This window comes from Crinia signifera, chromosome 4 (assembly GCF_055691185.1).
Source record: "Crinia signifera chromosome 4, ASM5569118v1, whole genome shotgun sequence".
Lineage (NCBI taxonomy): Eukaryota > Metazoa > Chordata > Amphibia > Anura > Myobatrachidae > Crinia > Crinia signifera.
In genome coordinates, this window is record NC_139220.1 from 113,969,779 (window position 1) to 113,984,635 (window position 14,857).

General features: G+C 44.8%; 1 protein-coding gene across 2 annotated transcripts in view; it reads right to left on the reverse strand.

Annotated features, from left to right (window-relative positions):
* Positions 1 to 14,857, reverse strand: part of UQCC6 (ubiquinol-cytochrome c reductase complex assembly factor 6) — a 17,897-nt gene continuing 3,040 nt past the window's right edge. For both annotated transcript variants that reach the window (XM_083182279.1, XM_083182278.1), the window contains exons 2-4: positions 13,783 to 14,016; positions 1,238 to 1,361; positions 1 to 263 (exon numbers count right to left, since the gene is read on the reverse strand). In XM_083182279.1, coding sequence (XP_083038405.1) covers positions 177 to 263; positions 1,238 to 1,345 — 195 coding nt within the window. In that variant the 5' untranslated portion in view covers positions 1,346 to 1,361; positions 13,783 to 14,016 and the 3' untranslated portion in view covers positions 1 to 176. The remainder of the gene's footprint in view (positions 264 to 1,237; positions 1,362 to 13,782; positions 14,017 to 14,857) is intronic.

A 14,857-nucleotide genomic window follows, 5' to 3' on the forward strand; every position in this document is an offset into this window, starting at 1 on the left:
TGTTTGATAGTTTTATTTATTAAACGGAAGCCAATACTAGCAATATATTCTCTTTAAATGTACCTAATCTTATAAACTCTTGCACAAAGCATGCAGAGCCTTCATATCATGAACAACAAACATAAAATAAAGTGTGTTTTGCTTTTATAAAAAGAAAATATTCATAATTCAAATCCCTAGCTTGTCTGGTTTTCTTTTTTTGCTTTCAATCCAAGAAGTTCTGTTTTCAACTCTCCAGGTTTCGGTGGAATTTCCGGGACACTCTGAAAATGCAGATTATTGTTAGGTAAGGAGATCAACGTTCGGGCTTATTATCTAAGCTGAGATGAGACATCTTCTAGGAGTCATAAAAATACAAGCCTTTCTCGAAATCTTAGTGGCTAAAACTGGGCATACAATATACAATTTCGTTATTAGCATTGCCCATATGATTGTACCGTATTTTTGTGCAACCAAAAATCTGCCTGTGAGATACACTAAACTGTCAAGTGGGTCCAACAGATGCAATACCCAAATATCGTGGCCATACACTTAGAGATATCTCAAGATAGGAGCACGGATATTGTAGTCGACACATTGTGAAATATTTCACAGTGTATGTCAATAATATCGGATGGGTGTCAGGCTGTGAGATTTAGGGGTATATTAAATTGTAGTTGAAACTGCCGCCTTATCGGAAAGATGGCAGTTTGCAACTTGAACAGGTCAGAAGGGGTTCCCGACCTATTCAGTAAGGTCTGTTTTTTTCTGACAGGTCCGAATGCTCCAACCTGTCGGAAAACACATCTATTGTAACCCACTTTGTTATCCAAAATTCTCCTGGTCCCAAGCATTTTGGATAAGGGATACTCAACATGTACCATTATTTGAATCATCTATTTTATTTAGTTTAAATAGGGAAAAGGAGCAGAGAAATATACACGCTTAGGACCTTCCATACTGCTAATGTTATATGGAGGGAGATCCCATTTACAATGTAATCTCTTACAATACAATAGTAAAGTGAGGCTTTGTCCTCTACAGTGTGTTTTACAATAGACTCACCTAACAATTATAAAAACCTGGTGCTACAGTATGTTTCCTTTGTAATTGACCTATTTTTACACATACATTTAATGCATGCAGATGTGTGTACTCCAGTGTATTATGAACTTAAGGAATCTGATGCAACTCCACTGCAATCAAACACAATATCTTTAACCGTATTAAAATGAGTAGTAGTTTCATGCATTCTTACAAGATCTGGCCTGTAGTATCTGTGCACAACTTCTGCCCCTGCAAACATGGAAAGAAGACCAGCACTGAGCATTTTCAAATACTGAGGCCACGATACACCAGCAGGCATTGTGATGGTGCAATACCTAAAAAAAAAGCAAAGGGGTTTTTATTTTTGGGACTAAATCAGAAGATTATATATAGGTATGACAATACTTTCTGCTGAAGTGCCCCTAATGAGGATTGGTTCTGTTTATTTGGATCATGACGATCCAACTTGCTGGTATTTCGGAAAAGTATTAGAGTTTACATCCACCCTCCTTCTACAGAATAACTGATTAGCAGATTTTCTCATAATGGGTCTGCTTCAGATTTGTACGCTATGGGAATATTCACACACATTGAATATCGGCATGTGTCCAGGTTTTGCATAGTAGTAGAGATGTAAGCTGCATTTCTGGATTGGTGACTGGAAGGTAATGGGAGTGGCTAAAGAGATGGTGAAATTAAATAGTCACATCTACAAAACTATAGCAGGGCAACAGCAAAATGTTTGTGTTGCCTTTCTTGTTTTTAGGCAGATGACAGCAAGAAATCCCATACCCAAGTTCCTTTTTTGGATCCTTTAACATTTGTTACAAAATGCATCAAATATTACATAGTTAAGTCAAACAGTAGAAATGGGTAGCCGAGCTGCAACTGGGGGGTGGGGGGCATTCGCATGTGCCCCAGGTGCTGGATGTAATACCTATACGTGCATGCAGGGGGGCGGGTGAGAGATGGAGCTGAATCACTGCCTTCCCATGGTGACGAAAATCCTTGCTTCAGCCCTGTAGGTAGCAATGATGTAGTCTACAAATAAGAGGAAAGGACCTAGTTGCTTCTGTATTTGGCTTCTTGGTGCTGCTTGTTTACTACGGCAATAATACAGTATATATGCTACACTGCAGAAAAATACTGGCGGGCTGATTATTTTAAATCTATTTGTCGTCTATTAAATGTCTGTTTGTCCGATATGCATTCGGAAACTGTTGGACCAATTTAGACAAAGACAACGCGAGGTGGATTCATAGGGTCCAGATGGTTCATGGCCACTAAGACCCCCAATTCCGAACCTGTGGGGTTCCGGGAGCCCAAAAAAGGGGTCTGACCACTATACAAAATGGGTCAGGGAAGAAAGATATGGCAAAGTTGCATAACATAGAGGGGTAGAGGATATGGGGTTTAAGATAAAAATTGTGGTCCGATCAGGGAGATGACCACAGAGAGGTGTATGCTGGGCAAACCATCGGCATGGGGAGCATGTTCAGGGCCTTCCACTGGACAGATTTGGATGAGAGCTGCAAATGACACTAGGCAGCCACCTCCTGGGTCTGTTGGAAGAGCGGACAAGCTTAAAACAAGAGGATAAAGTTCAAGTAATGCTAATTGTACAACCAAACCCCCAACAACGCTGGGTAGTTCAGCTAGTAAGAAATATTACAAAATTGAATAATACACGTCCCCAACAAAGCAAAAGTAGGCATGCAAGTGCCAGCAGGTTATATGTAGCTATGACATTTGTAATCAGGTTCCCCTAACATAGCCAATTGTAGGTGTCAAAAACAATCTGCCCAATAAGCTCACACTTGCTTAGGCAGACCCACACATGCAACAGAATGTTGTCTCACAGAAAGGAGACACATGTATCTTTGTTTGTTTCAAATTATGCTTTTTGCCTTCAGTGAGTACTACAAATTCCCCAGGCAGCAGACATGCTTATTGCATCATGTTTCTGTCATGCCTTGCAATAACTGAGCACAAAAAAATGTAATCACATTAACCCTTTGACTGCCAGGAGGGTATCATATTACAACAAACAGATAATTAATACTCCATCTTATATATAATTGTACTGAAACTCATTTTCAGATCTTTCTCAGCGCAATATACATTTTGATATTAGTCACAACCAATAAAGGTAAAAGTCAGAATACTAAATAATGAACATTCAATGTGCTCTTATAGCCTTTCTAGAATAGACAAAAACAAAAAACACTGTTAGGTGATATTGGGGCAAATGTATTATTATTTATTTAGTTATATATAGATAGCGCAGCATATTCCGTTGCGCTTTACAACTGGGAACAGTGATTAAAAAACTGGGTAGAAGGCCCTGCTTGCAAGCTTACAATTTATAGGCATAATAGGAGGGATACATACGGATAGTCTATACCATGGCAGTCCCACCAGATTACAAGACAGTCCTGATGGGAATGCTACTGGAGGTTATGTGGGGGTTCTGGATATTATAAGCTTGCCTGAAAAGCTGAGTTATCAGGAAAGGCTTGAAGGTTTAAAAGCTAGAGGAGAGTCTTAACGTGTGTGGAAAGGCATTCCACAGGGTGGGTGCTGCCCAAAGAAAGTCCTGCAATCATGCATGGGAGCAAGTAATGAGTGTGGATGTGCAGAGCGGAGAGGTCTGGTGGGGATATATTTTGACATAAGGGAAGAGATATGTTGGTGTAGTCAGGTTAATGGTTTTATATGTGAGTAGTATTTTATATTGAATACAATAAAATATAAGCAACAAGTGGAGGGACTGACAGAGCGGATCAGCAGGCGTTGAACATCTAACCAGGAAGATCAGCCTCGCAGCTGCATTCAAAATGGATTGTAGTGAGAGTTTTTTCTTAGGAAGACCGGTAAGGAGGCTATTGCAATAACTAATGCGTGATATAATGGGGTGCCGGACAGTTTCCCGACAGTCAAAACCCCGATACTCGGGGTCCCGACGGCCACCGGCTATTCTCCCTCGTGGGGGTCCATGACCCCCATAGAGGGAGAATAGAATAGTTGGCGAGCGTAGGGAGCCACCGTGCCCGCAGCGTGGTAAGCGCAGCGAGCCCGTAAGGGGCTTTGTTGCGCTCCTGAGTCGGCCAGTCAGGATCCCGATGTCGGGCTAATGACTGTCGGGATCCCGACTGTCGGGACCCCGACTGTCGGGACCATATTCCACACCCATATAATGAGTGCATGGATTATAGATTTGGCAGTGTCTTGTGTGAGATAAGATCGAATTTTGGATATGTTTTTTAGATGCATGTACCATGATTTAGAGACCGATTGAATGTGAGGAATGAAGGACAGTTCAGAGTCATTGTTGACACCTAGGCAGCGAGCTTGTGGGGTAGGATTGATTGTAGTGGAGTAGGTATAGATTGAGAAAAGCAGAGGACCTAAGACTAAATCCAGAGTTACTCCAATTGACAGAGGTAGTGAGGAGGAGATAGAATCAGAGAAGCGAACACTGAAACAGTGATTAGATAGGGAGGATAAGAACCAAGGAAGGGCTGTGTTCTGAATACTTAGGGACTGTAATGTTTGTATGAGGAGAAAGTGGTCAACAGTGTCAAAGACAGCTGAGATATCTAGAAGAATAGATAGAAGTGAAATATGGCCTCTTGATTTAGAAGGCCATATAATTCACTACGTTAGCCAGTGCTGTCTCTGTGGAGTGTTGAGAGCGAAGACCTGACTAAATGGGTCCAATATGCTCATACCGCCCAACTGCTGGCGTGTTTGCATTGGCTGAAAGAGGTATGCCCCCAATCACCCTGCTGGCAGCAGAAAATCCAAGAGTATTTTTATGGGAGAGGAGTTAGCATAGTGATACAGGGGCTGATTTATTAAGCCTGGCAAGTGATAAAGTGGTCAGTGATAACACAGCAGGCAGTCAGCCCCTAACTGTAATTTTTTGAACCCAGCCTGTAACTTGAGAGTTAGGAGCTGTTTGTCTTCTGTGTTATCCCTGGCCACTTTATCACTTCACCCGGCTTAACAAATCTGCCTCTCAGAAACATAGGACATGGCCCCAGGGGTGACCACATACCATTTATTTATTTTATTTTTTACAAAGAAAACTGGCAGCCAGATGTTCTAAACCCTCATTGATTATTTCTACCCCCTACATATATTTTAAGTGAAAATGAAAAAGGGATTTTTGTAAGAACTTACTGTTCGAATCCCTGTCTCTGATCTCATCCCGTTGACACAGCTCAACCTTGGTATCTACATACCAAGGGGGGGTCCAAAGGAGCCAGGCACCTATGCTAAAGTCTTGAGCGGCAGGCTCCTCCCTTCTGCATCCCAGGAATCTTCAGTTCTAAAGCACACTAGGATACATGAACTCAGTACAACGCCTGAACATATTAATATGCACACTTAATTTTTTATAACCAATATACATGACAACACATGAAACGGTATAACTTACTGAGCGTAAAGGGAGGGATTGCTGTGTCACCGGGATGAGATCAGAGTAAGGAATTTGAACGGTAAGTTCTTACAAAAATCCATTTTTCTCTTTCACTCATCCTGGTGACACAGCTCAACCTTGGGACGTTCAAGAGCCGGTCCTTTGGGAGGGTATGATCAGGTTTTCAGTTCGCATCACTGCTCGCCCGAATGACGCATTCTCCGATGCAAACTCATGGAACCTGAAGAATTTAGTAAACGTGTGAACAGAGGACCAAGTGGCAGCCCTACATACTTGGTCTGCTGAAGCCCCGTGGCGCACCGCCCAAAAGGTAGCAACCGACCTGGTGGTATGAGCATTGATTCTGGAAGGTACTGGTCTACCCCCTTAAAGTAAGCAAAGGCAATGACCGACGTCAACCACCGAACAATGGTCTGCTTAGAAGCAGGCCATCCTCTTTTATGAACATCATACAAAACCATCATACAAAACCAGTAAAAGATCTGATTTTCAAACATCTTTGACTCTGTCCACATAAATGCGCAACGCGCGAACCACATCCCTATTTTTAACCCCCCTCAGATGGGGAAAACACTGGAATGACAATTTTCTAATTTAGATGAAAAGAAGAAACAACTTTTGGCAACAACTTAGGAACTGTTCTCAACACAGCCCTATCCACATGAAAAAAAAAAAATGGCGATTTGTTAGATAAGGCTCCCAACTGCGAAACCCTTTTAGCAGAAGCGATAGCCAACAAAAATTTTAACTTCCAAGTAAGATATTTTAGATCAGCGGACCTTAACGGCTCAAAAGGCGGTTTCTGCCTCAGCCGAGTAACCCCCTGTAAAAAAGTTTGAACCTCAGGTAAAACTGCCACTTTTTTTTTTTTTTTTAAATATAGTCAAAGCTGACAACTGTACTTTCAGAGACTGAAGACAGCCCTGACGCAAATCCATCCTGCAAAAATTCCAACAACCTGGAAACTTTAAACCTGAACGTGTGGATTTTTTGTCTCTCACACCACCTAATGTAGGTTTTCCACACCCTGTAATAATTTGCATATGGTTTCCTCGCCTTTATCATGGTACGAATGACTTCCTCTGAAAAACCTTTCTTTTTCAAAATGGAGGTTTCAAGAGCCACGCCGTCAAATTGAAATGAGGAAGAGCCTGAGAAGATCTGGATGGAGCGGTAGTCGCCACAACTGTGTCTACACGCTCTGAATGTTTGGCCAGTCCGGAGCAATCAGAATGACATAAGCTCTCTGTTCTCTCACTCGTTAGAGCACCCGAGCAATCATAGGAAACGGTGGGAACACATACACCATCCTGAAATCCCAGGGTATTGTCATGGCGTCCCCCACCCAAGCTAAGCGGTCCCTGGTCCTGGCACAAAACCTGGACACCTGGCAATTGTGCCTGGACACCATCAAATTCAAGTCCGGCATTCCCCAACGAGATACAAATTCCTGGAAAACTTCCGGGTGTAAGGCCCATTCTCCTTCCCGGAGATCCTCCCTGCTGAGGAAGTCTGTTTCCACATTCCGAACTCCTGGAATGAATGTAGCCGATAAGCCTGGAACATGAACTTCCGCCCATTGGAATATCTTGGTGACCTCTGCCATAGCCATCTTACTGTGAGTACCCCCTTGATGGTTCAAGTAAGCCACAGTCGTGGCGTTGTCCGATTGAATGCGGATGGGTAAATCCGTCAACATTCTCTCTGCTTGTACTAGGGCCTTCCAAACCGCCCTCAGTTCTAGGACATTGATCTGCAGAGATGTTTCTACCCTGGACCACAGGCCTTGTAACCGTGAGCTCAGGACCACAGTTCCCCAGCCTTGGAGGCTGGCATCGGTGGTAACCACCAACCACTCCCACGACTGGAGAGAGCGACCCATTTGACTCCACATCGGTCCACCACAGTAAGGAAGCTCTTGTGTCTGTCGTCAGCAGAACCTTCTCCATCTTCATAGTTTGGGATTCCCCGCCCAACACGCCAGAATGTTCCATTGGAATGGCCTGGAGTGGAATCTGGCGTACTGCAGTGTTTCAAACGTCGCCACCATCTTTCCCAGCACCGATGCACTGTGGGCATGCAGAATGGTCCGAACTAGAAGGCAAATGTCCCTGGCTTTTGTCTCTGTAAGGAAGACTCGGTGCAGATGAGTGTCTAAGAGCACCCCCAAAAATTGCATTCTTTGTGCAGGAGCAAGATTGGACTTCTGTAGATTTAGAATCCATCCATGGCTCTGCAAAAAAACTGAATTGCTACTGTTAGATTCCTTTGCAACTTCTCCACTGACTCTGCTTTGAATAGCAGGTCGTCCAAATATGGGATGATCACAATTCCCTGAAGTCTGAGAGCAGCCGCCATTACTGCCAGCCCAAAGGGTAGGACCCAAAACTGCAGGTGTAGATCGCCTATCGCGAAACGCAGTAAAGACTGATGTTCTATGCAAATAAGCGTCTTGAATACCTATAGATGCCAGGAATTCTCCCGGTTTCAGGCTTAAGAGTATTGACTTCAAAGACTCCATCTTGAAGTGATCCACCCATAAATGGAGGTTTAGTGCTTTTAAGTTTAGAATGGGTTCAAAAGACAGATCCGGTTTTGGCACCAAGAATAAAATGGAGTAAAATCCCTTCTTTCTTTCCTCTCGTGGTACCGGTACCGCCACACCCTTTTTGAGAAGAGATCTCGCCGCCCCCAAAAGGGCTTGTCTCAAGCGAGCCCCTTGGCAGAGACATTGGAAGAAATCTCCTTGGAAGAGTTCCTTTCAGGTTGATCCTGAATACCTGGGACACTACGTTGAGAACCCAGAGATCCTGACAAGACAGTGCCTAAGCTTCCCGGTACAGCAAAAGGCGACCCCCCACTCTGGCTCCAGAGCAGGGAGCCTCCAACCCGTCATGCGGAGGGTTTTTCCTTACCTTTGGCAGCCTGCTTCCTTGAAAAGGCACCAAAACGGGATCTGGGACCTCTACCATTCCCAGCATTGAATCTCCCTCTACCTGACGCATCTCTGGTAGAGGCACCCCCTCTAAAAGAGGGACGAAAGGACTGGCGAAATGCAGCAAACCTGGAAGAGCCTTGTTTATTAGCAGACAAGGGCAAAAATGTACTTTTACCCCCCATAGCCTGTTTGATGAGAGCTTCCAACTCTCAACCAAAAAGCAATTCCCCTTTAAAGGCCAGCGCCTCCAGGGATTTTTTAGAATCATTATCAGCATCCAACGCCTTTAGCCATAGGGCCCTCCTGGCTGTCACAGACGTGGCAGACACCTTGGAATCCATCTTGACTGCCTCCTCCCCTGCTTCGCAGGTGTACTCAGAGAGCATAAAGTGGTTGCCCAAGTAATCATGGCTTTGGACACCCAAGCTGAAGCTATCACAGGTCTAAGAGTAAAGCCAACACCTTCAAACACAGCTTTTAAACAACCCTCCAATTTCTTATCTACAGGGTCTTTGAATGCCGCACCACCTTGGGCAGGCAACATGGTAGCCTTGGATAATCTCGCCACAGGAGCATCCACCAGAGGGACAGTTTCCCACACTTTTACATGTTCTTCTGGTAATGGATATAAAGTGAGAAACTTTTTGGGCATAATAGGCTTTTTATCTGGAGTTTTCCAAGCTCCGCCCAATAACTCCTACATTCCTTTATTCGAAGGAAAAGTGACTGCGTCCCTGTGCTGTCGCTTAAACACTCCTTGTTGTGGGGCCCTGTCCCTCTCAGATAAATTTAAAGTTTGTCTAACTGCGATGATCACATCATCCACACCAGGGACAGAGACATCCTAATCTGTCTGATCCCATATTATCTCTTCCAAACATTCCCCTTCTTCCTCTGACCCCACAATTGGAACAGGAGAGGAAGACAATGACAACCTTGGAGAACCCACAGGATCCTTAAACTGCTCCATAAGGGTATTATTTAACTTTTGTACCCCTAGGGCTGTCTCCTGCATCACCTGGAGAAAAGCAGGGTCCCCTTGCGATGGGGTAATGGAGCCCATAGAAAACTGAGAGGATGACAATGGTCTGGGAGATCTCACCAATTCATCCTTCTGCCTATTTAAAAGCTGTACTAAGGCAGACACAGATTTTCCCAAAGTCACAGCCCACGCTGGCTCAAGTTGCTCAGCCCTCTGGGCTTGTGCTCCACTAGGTACAGACTCACATATGGGGCAAATATCCCCCTGGTCCATCTGTTCAGGGGTTAAATTTAGACCACAAAATCTGCAGTTTTGCACCCTGGTCGACACTCCCTCCCCAAAAGCAGCAGTACCACACTTTTCAGTCATGTTAACAAAACAAGGAAAAATGTGTGTGTAGTACTACTAGGGTGCTAAACAGGCGCTGCCCTTGGCTCAATTCAAATCTAGCAGCAGTTTAAAAATAGGGGTGGTCAGCTCCTAGAATGAAAGCAAGAAAAAATGGTTGAAACTGCGCTTTTGAGGAAGTAAATCACAATAAACAATTTATTAAGAAATATGTAAATTAAAACACATTAAAACACCTTTAAACATGCAAGGTATTGCACAGCATTAAAACACCTTCAAATGAGTAAAGATAATGCATAACATCACAATGATGCTGGCGTGTAATTGGTGCAAGCCTAAATGAAATTAAATAAAACCCCTTTGAATTGATTGGGGATATTTTTGGGGAAAGCACCCTGCTGATCCTTCCGGTATGGATCCTGTTCCTATTTGGACTCCAAATGGACAAAAGTTATTTGGGGGGACAGTTGAATGACTCACATATCCGGGATGGTTGCCACAGTTCTTGGTTGTAGTGGAAAGTAGTCCCTGTGAGTTGATGCACTGTCCTTGTTTGTAATTATTGTAGAACCCCAGTAGGTAGCAAGGTCCACTTTGTAGTCCTGCTTCAGGTATCCTTGTGGAGAGTTGAAGCTCCCTGAACCAGGACTACAAAGTGGACCATGCTACCTACTTTCCACCAGAACCAAGAACTGTGGCAACCATCCCGGATATGTGAGTCATTCAACTGTCCCCCCAAATAACTTTTGTCCATTTGAAATCCAAATAGGAACAGGATCCATACCGGAAGGATCAGCAGGGTGCTTTCCCCAAAAATATCCCCAATCAATTCAAAGGGGTTTTGTTTAATTTCATTTAGGCTTGCACCAATTACACGCCAGCATCATTGTGATGTTATGCATTATCTTTACAAATTTGAAGGTGTTTTAATGCTGTGCAATACCTTGCATGTTTAAAGGTGTTTTAATTTACATATTTCTTAATAAATTGTTTATTGTAATTTACTTCCTCAAAAGCGCAGTTTCAACCTTTTTTTTCATGTTAACAAAACACAGTGCAAATAAACCAGGCGTCAGTACACAAGCCAATATATGTAGTGTACTTATCTGTCTGCTGCAGGAAACTCTGTGGTCCCCGGGGATGGCGTCGCCTCAGAGAATCCAAACACTCAGCAGGATAAAATCCACTCCTTTCAGCTCCACGCCGTGCAGAAAAAAGGGTGCCAACAGCAGAGTGAGGGAAGAGACCAAGTCTCCACTGCAGCGGGGAGACCTGACTTTTGGCGCCTATTCTCCCCCTGCAAACCGCTCCCACCGGTGGTTTTCCTATTCCTATGACTCCCCTTCAATGGGGATCACATGGAACTGCCCAACTTCTGCTGAGCTCCTGTACCTGGCTGCGACCTCCACGGAGTTCAACCAGGAAACCCTTCCAAAATGGCAGGCACCATTGCGGGGAGCCCGTCCACCAGAGATCCCCCCTATGCGGGAAGCCGGCTCCAGGGTCCCCCAGAGTCCAGGACAACCCCCCTGATTGGGGGTTCTAGCACTGCACTGAGAGACCAGACAGTGTCTCTCAGTGCACAGTGAGCTGACAGGACGCACTTCTGTCAGCTCCTGCTGCGCTGTCAGTGTGAGGATTCTTAAAGAATCCACACCCTGTACCTGTCTAACTAAAGTGTAAAATTAATGAAAAAACAAACACCCTAGCTATCTCTCTTTGTGGCTGCTCCAGCAGCCCTTCAGCATAGCACCCACTCCGGTGGGCAGGTAACACGAACTGAATATTCCTGGGATGCAGAAGGGAGGAGCCTGCCTCTCAAGACTTTAGCATAGGTGCCTGGCTCCTTTGGACCCCTCCTACATACCAAGGTTGAGCTGTGAGTGAAAGAGAAATATTTGTTAGTAGTTCTGTGGAATAATACTGCTAGCTAAGGGGACGCTGCACCCCAAACATTTCCTTAATGTAAGTGTAAGCAACACACAAGGCTTTTTCTTTGACCTAAACATATAGAACATATTATTAGTGATTATGGTACATACAGAAAATATATTTGGGTTTTATTAAGCAGCAGAATTCAGAACAAAAATGTGCAAAAAATTAAAATTGCACAAAGCTAGAAGAGCTCATCAATCATAGTTTGGACATTTATGGAAACTGATACACAGGATGACTATCAGGTTTCATTTTCTAAGCTGAACTAGAAAAATGATAGTCACAATCTGATTGATAATGGCAGAGAACGCAGAATTTCAGTCAGGTGAATGATAATGTCATCACTGTGTGTGACCATGCATGCCACATAGTGCATACAAAGCGGGTTTGAAAGCCAGTCATTCACATTTTGAAGACAAGGAATATTGTATAATAGAGAAAGGTTATAATCCTGCATAAATGCGCACCGACCTGGGATATTTGTCAGTGGAAATGGTGACCATGTAAAAATCCTGGGTCTACCCAGGAATCAAGTTGGGTTCTTATCATGCTAAACCCAGTTAACGAGACATGGAAATGGCTATTACCTGGGTTTTTTGACCCAGGCAGGGAAGGCTGTTATTGTGCAGGCCCCTCCCGCTGCCTGCCCCCCCCCCTTCACACTTTAGAACACGCATGTCCAACCTTGGTCCTCCAGCTGTTGTGAAACTACAAGTCCCATCATGCCTTACCACAGTTTTTCTATTAGGGAATGCTAAAACTATTGCAAGGCAAGCTGGGATGTGTTGCAAGGCAGGGGCGTAACTACATTTTGGGCACCCCCCCGCCGTTAAAGGGCGGGCGCCCGCTCACCCCGCCGCATCAACCCCGCCATCCCCCGCAGTCTTACCTATGTTCAGTACGCGGCGCTGGTCCCAGCTCCCTTCTTCTGCTATGAGGACTACCACAATATGTCCGCCCCCGTACAGCAGACAGTTTCAGAGAACTGCGGGGGATGCCGGCGGGGCGTAACTATAGCACTGCAGCCCACGGCGCCCGCACATGCACAGCCCCCCCCCCCCGCGCGGTCGCGGGGGCTGCGGTGCTATAGTTACGCCACTGTTGCAAGGCATACTGGAGTGTCAAGGTTGAACGTGACTGCTTTAGACCATTTTATCTGGAACCTAAGAATTAATGAAAGGCTGAGGTTTACAAAAAGCCTCATATTACCTCTGCCCTCTTATGATTTGTCTATACAGTTTGATCCAGTGGCCGGCATCGGCTGGCAGGAATGTGTCTGCGTGTGCATGTGGTAGGGAATATAGATTGTAAGCTCCACTGGGGCAAGGAATGATGTCAATGTTCAAATATTCTCTGTAAAGCGCTGCGGAATGTGTGTGCGCTATATAAGAAACTGTTAATAAATAAATAAAAAATAAGGGACGGCACAGGGAGCGTGGGCCATTCTGCACTGAGCAGCATGCCCCTCGTTCAACGATAGTAGACATAGGGCCAGATTCTCTAAGCTTTAAAAGTGATAAAATGGAGAGTGATAAACAGCCAGCCAATCAGCTACTACCTGCCATGTCACAGAGCTGATTTTCTGGCTGTTTATCACTCTCTATTTTATCACTTTTGAAGCTTAGAGAATCTGGCCCATAGACAGTACCGCATATTCTATTTCTACATTTCGATTCCTATACTGAGAAGCCACACATTGGGATCTGGTGCTGCATACCACGGTGCGATTTGCACTATGCTATGCGATTTTCTGTGTATAGTCATTCATCTGGCGCCGGCTAAGAATTGGCAAGGCTTGATAAATCTCTCTCCCAGCATGCATCTCAGCAGCTGGTTATCCCAGGAAAGAGCCTAGACTGGAGTTCAGGAGTTAGAGGGGAAAGAGAAAGGTACGGATAAGGTGCCCTGTATCCTCTGCAAATATATCTACACAAGGCGGACATGTCAGTTACTGGCATATAAGCATGTGTATGCCAGCACATACATATACAGCTGCCACACCTAAGACAAACTGAACGCATGTACTCTGCGCAGTTTTCATATCTATGGGAATCATAGTAACTATCGCGCTCCCTCTTATAACCTCCCCAGACAACTTCTACTCACTGTCACTGCCAGCCCGACCTCGGCTGATGCTAAAACGTACAACGCGATGACGTCGCCTACTCTCTGTGTCATCGTCTAGGTACACACAGTAGCTGATAAATGTCTTCACGCCGCCATTCTCCTGGAGACCAGTAGCCGCTAATTCATTGCATAACAATCGGTAGCTTCTCCATAATGTCTTCTACAACACTGTTGTGTGAGGTCTTCTTCAGCCTTCATACATTTTCATTCAATCTGTGGCAGATTTCAATTGTTTCAATATACAAAGAATTTAGAGAACATTTCATTAAGAAATATATGCGATACATATACATCATCCAACAGCTGACATAATGCTGCCCTTTGCTGATGGCTGACTTTAAGAATCGGAAAATCCAATAATATCAGTTTATTGAGTCCAAATGAAAAATGATTGGAAGGGGCAAATTAGGAATTTTTTACGTTTGATTTTGCAGATCACTACTCATCAATAATTAATAGTCCACCAATCTACAAACTGGATCAATCAGGGATTGGGGATATATATGGGTTATAAAAGGGGAAACGATCATCTGTCAGACCACACTTAGGTCGACAGTCATTCATACCTCCCAACTTTTGACCTTAACAAATAGCTTCGCAGCGCGAGCGCCCGAAAAGGGGGCGGGCGTATGCAAATGAGGGTGCAGCTTATGCTAATTAGCCGCGACCTCATTTTCATACGAGAATAGACGCTGTGCGCATGCGCACAGCGTCTATTCTACTAGATTGGGGGGTCTCCCAACTGCCACCCCCCGCAGCGGGACAATGCCTGCCGCGGGTGGGACTGTCCCTCTAAAATCGTGACAGTTGGGAGGTATGGTCATTAGGTCGACCCCGGAAGGTCGACTGGCCCCAAGGTCGACAGGGTTAAAGGTCTACATGGGTCAAGGTCTACATGACTTAAGGTCGACATGGGCCAAGGTCGACATGGGTTTAGGTCGACAGTCATCAGGTCGTCAAGCGACCCCTGGCATTGGGACAGCCACCCGAACAGGTAGAGAGGCATGCGGGCGGTGGGAAGACCAAGAAGGTCGACATGACTTAAGGTCGACAT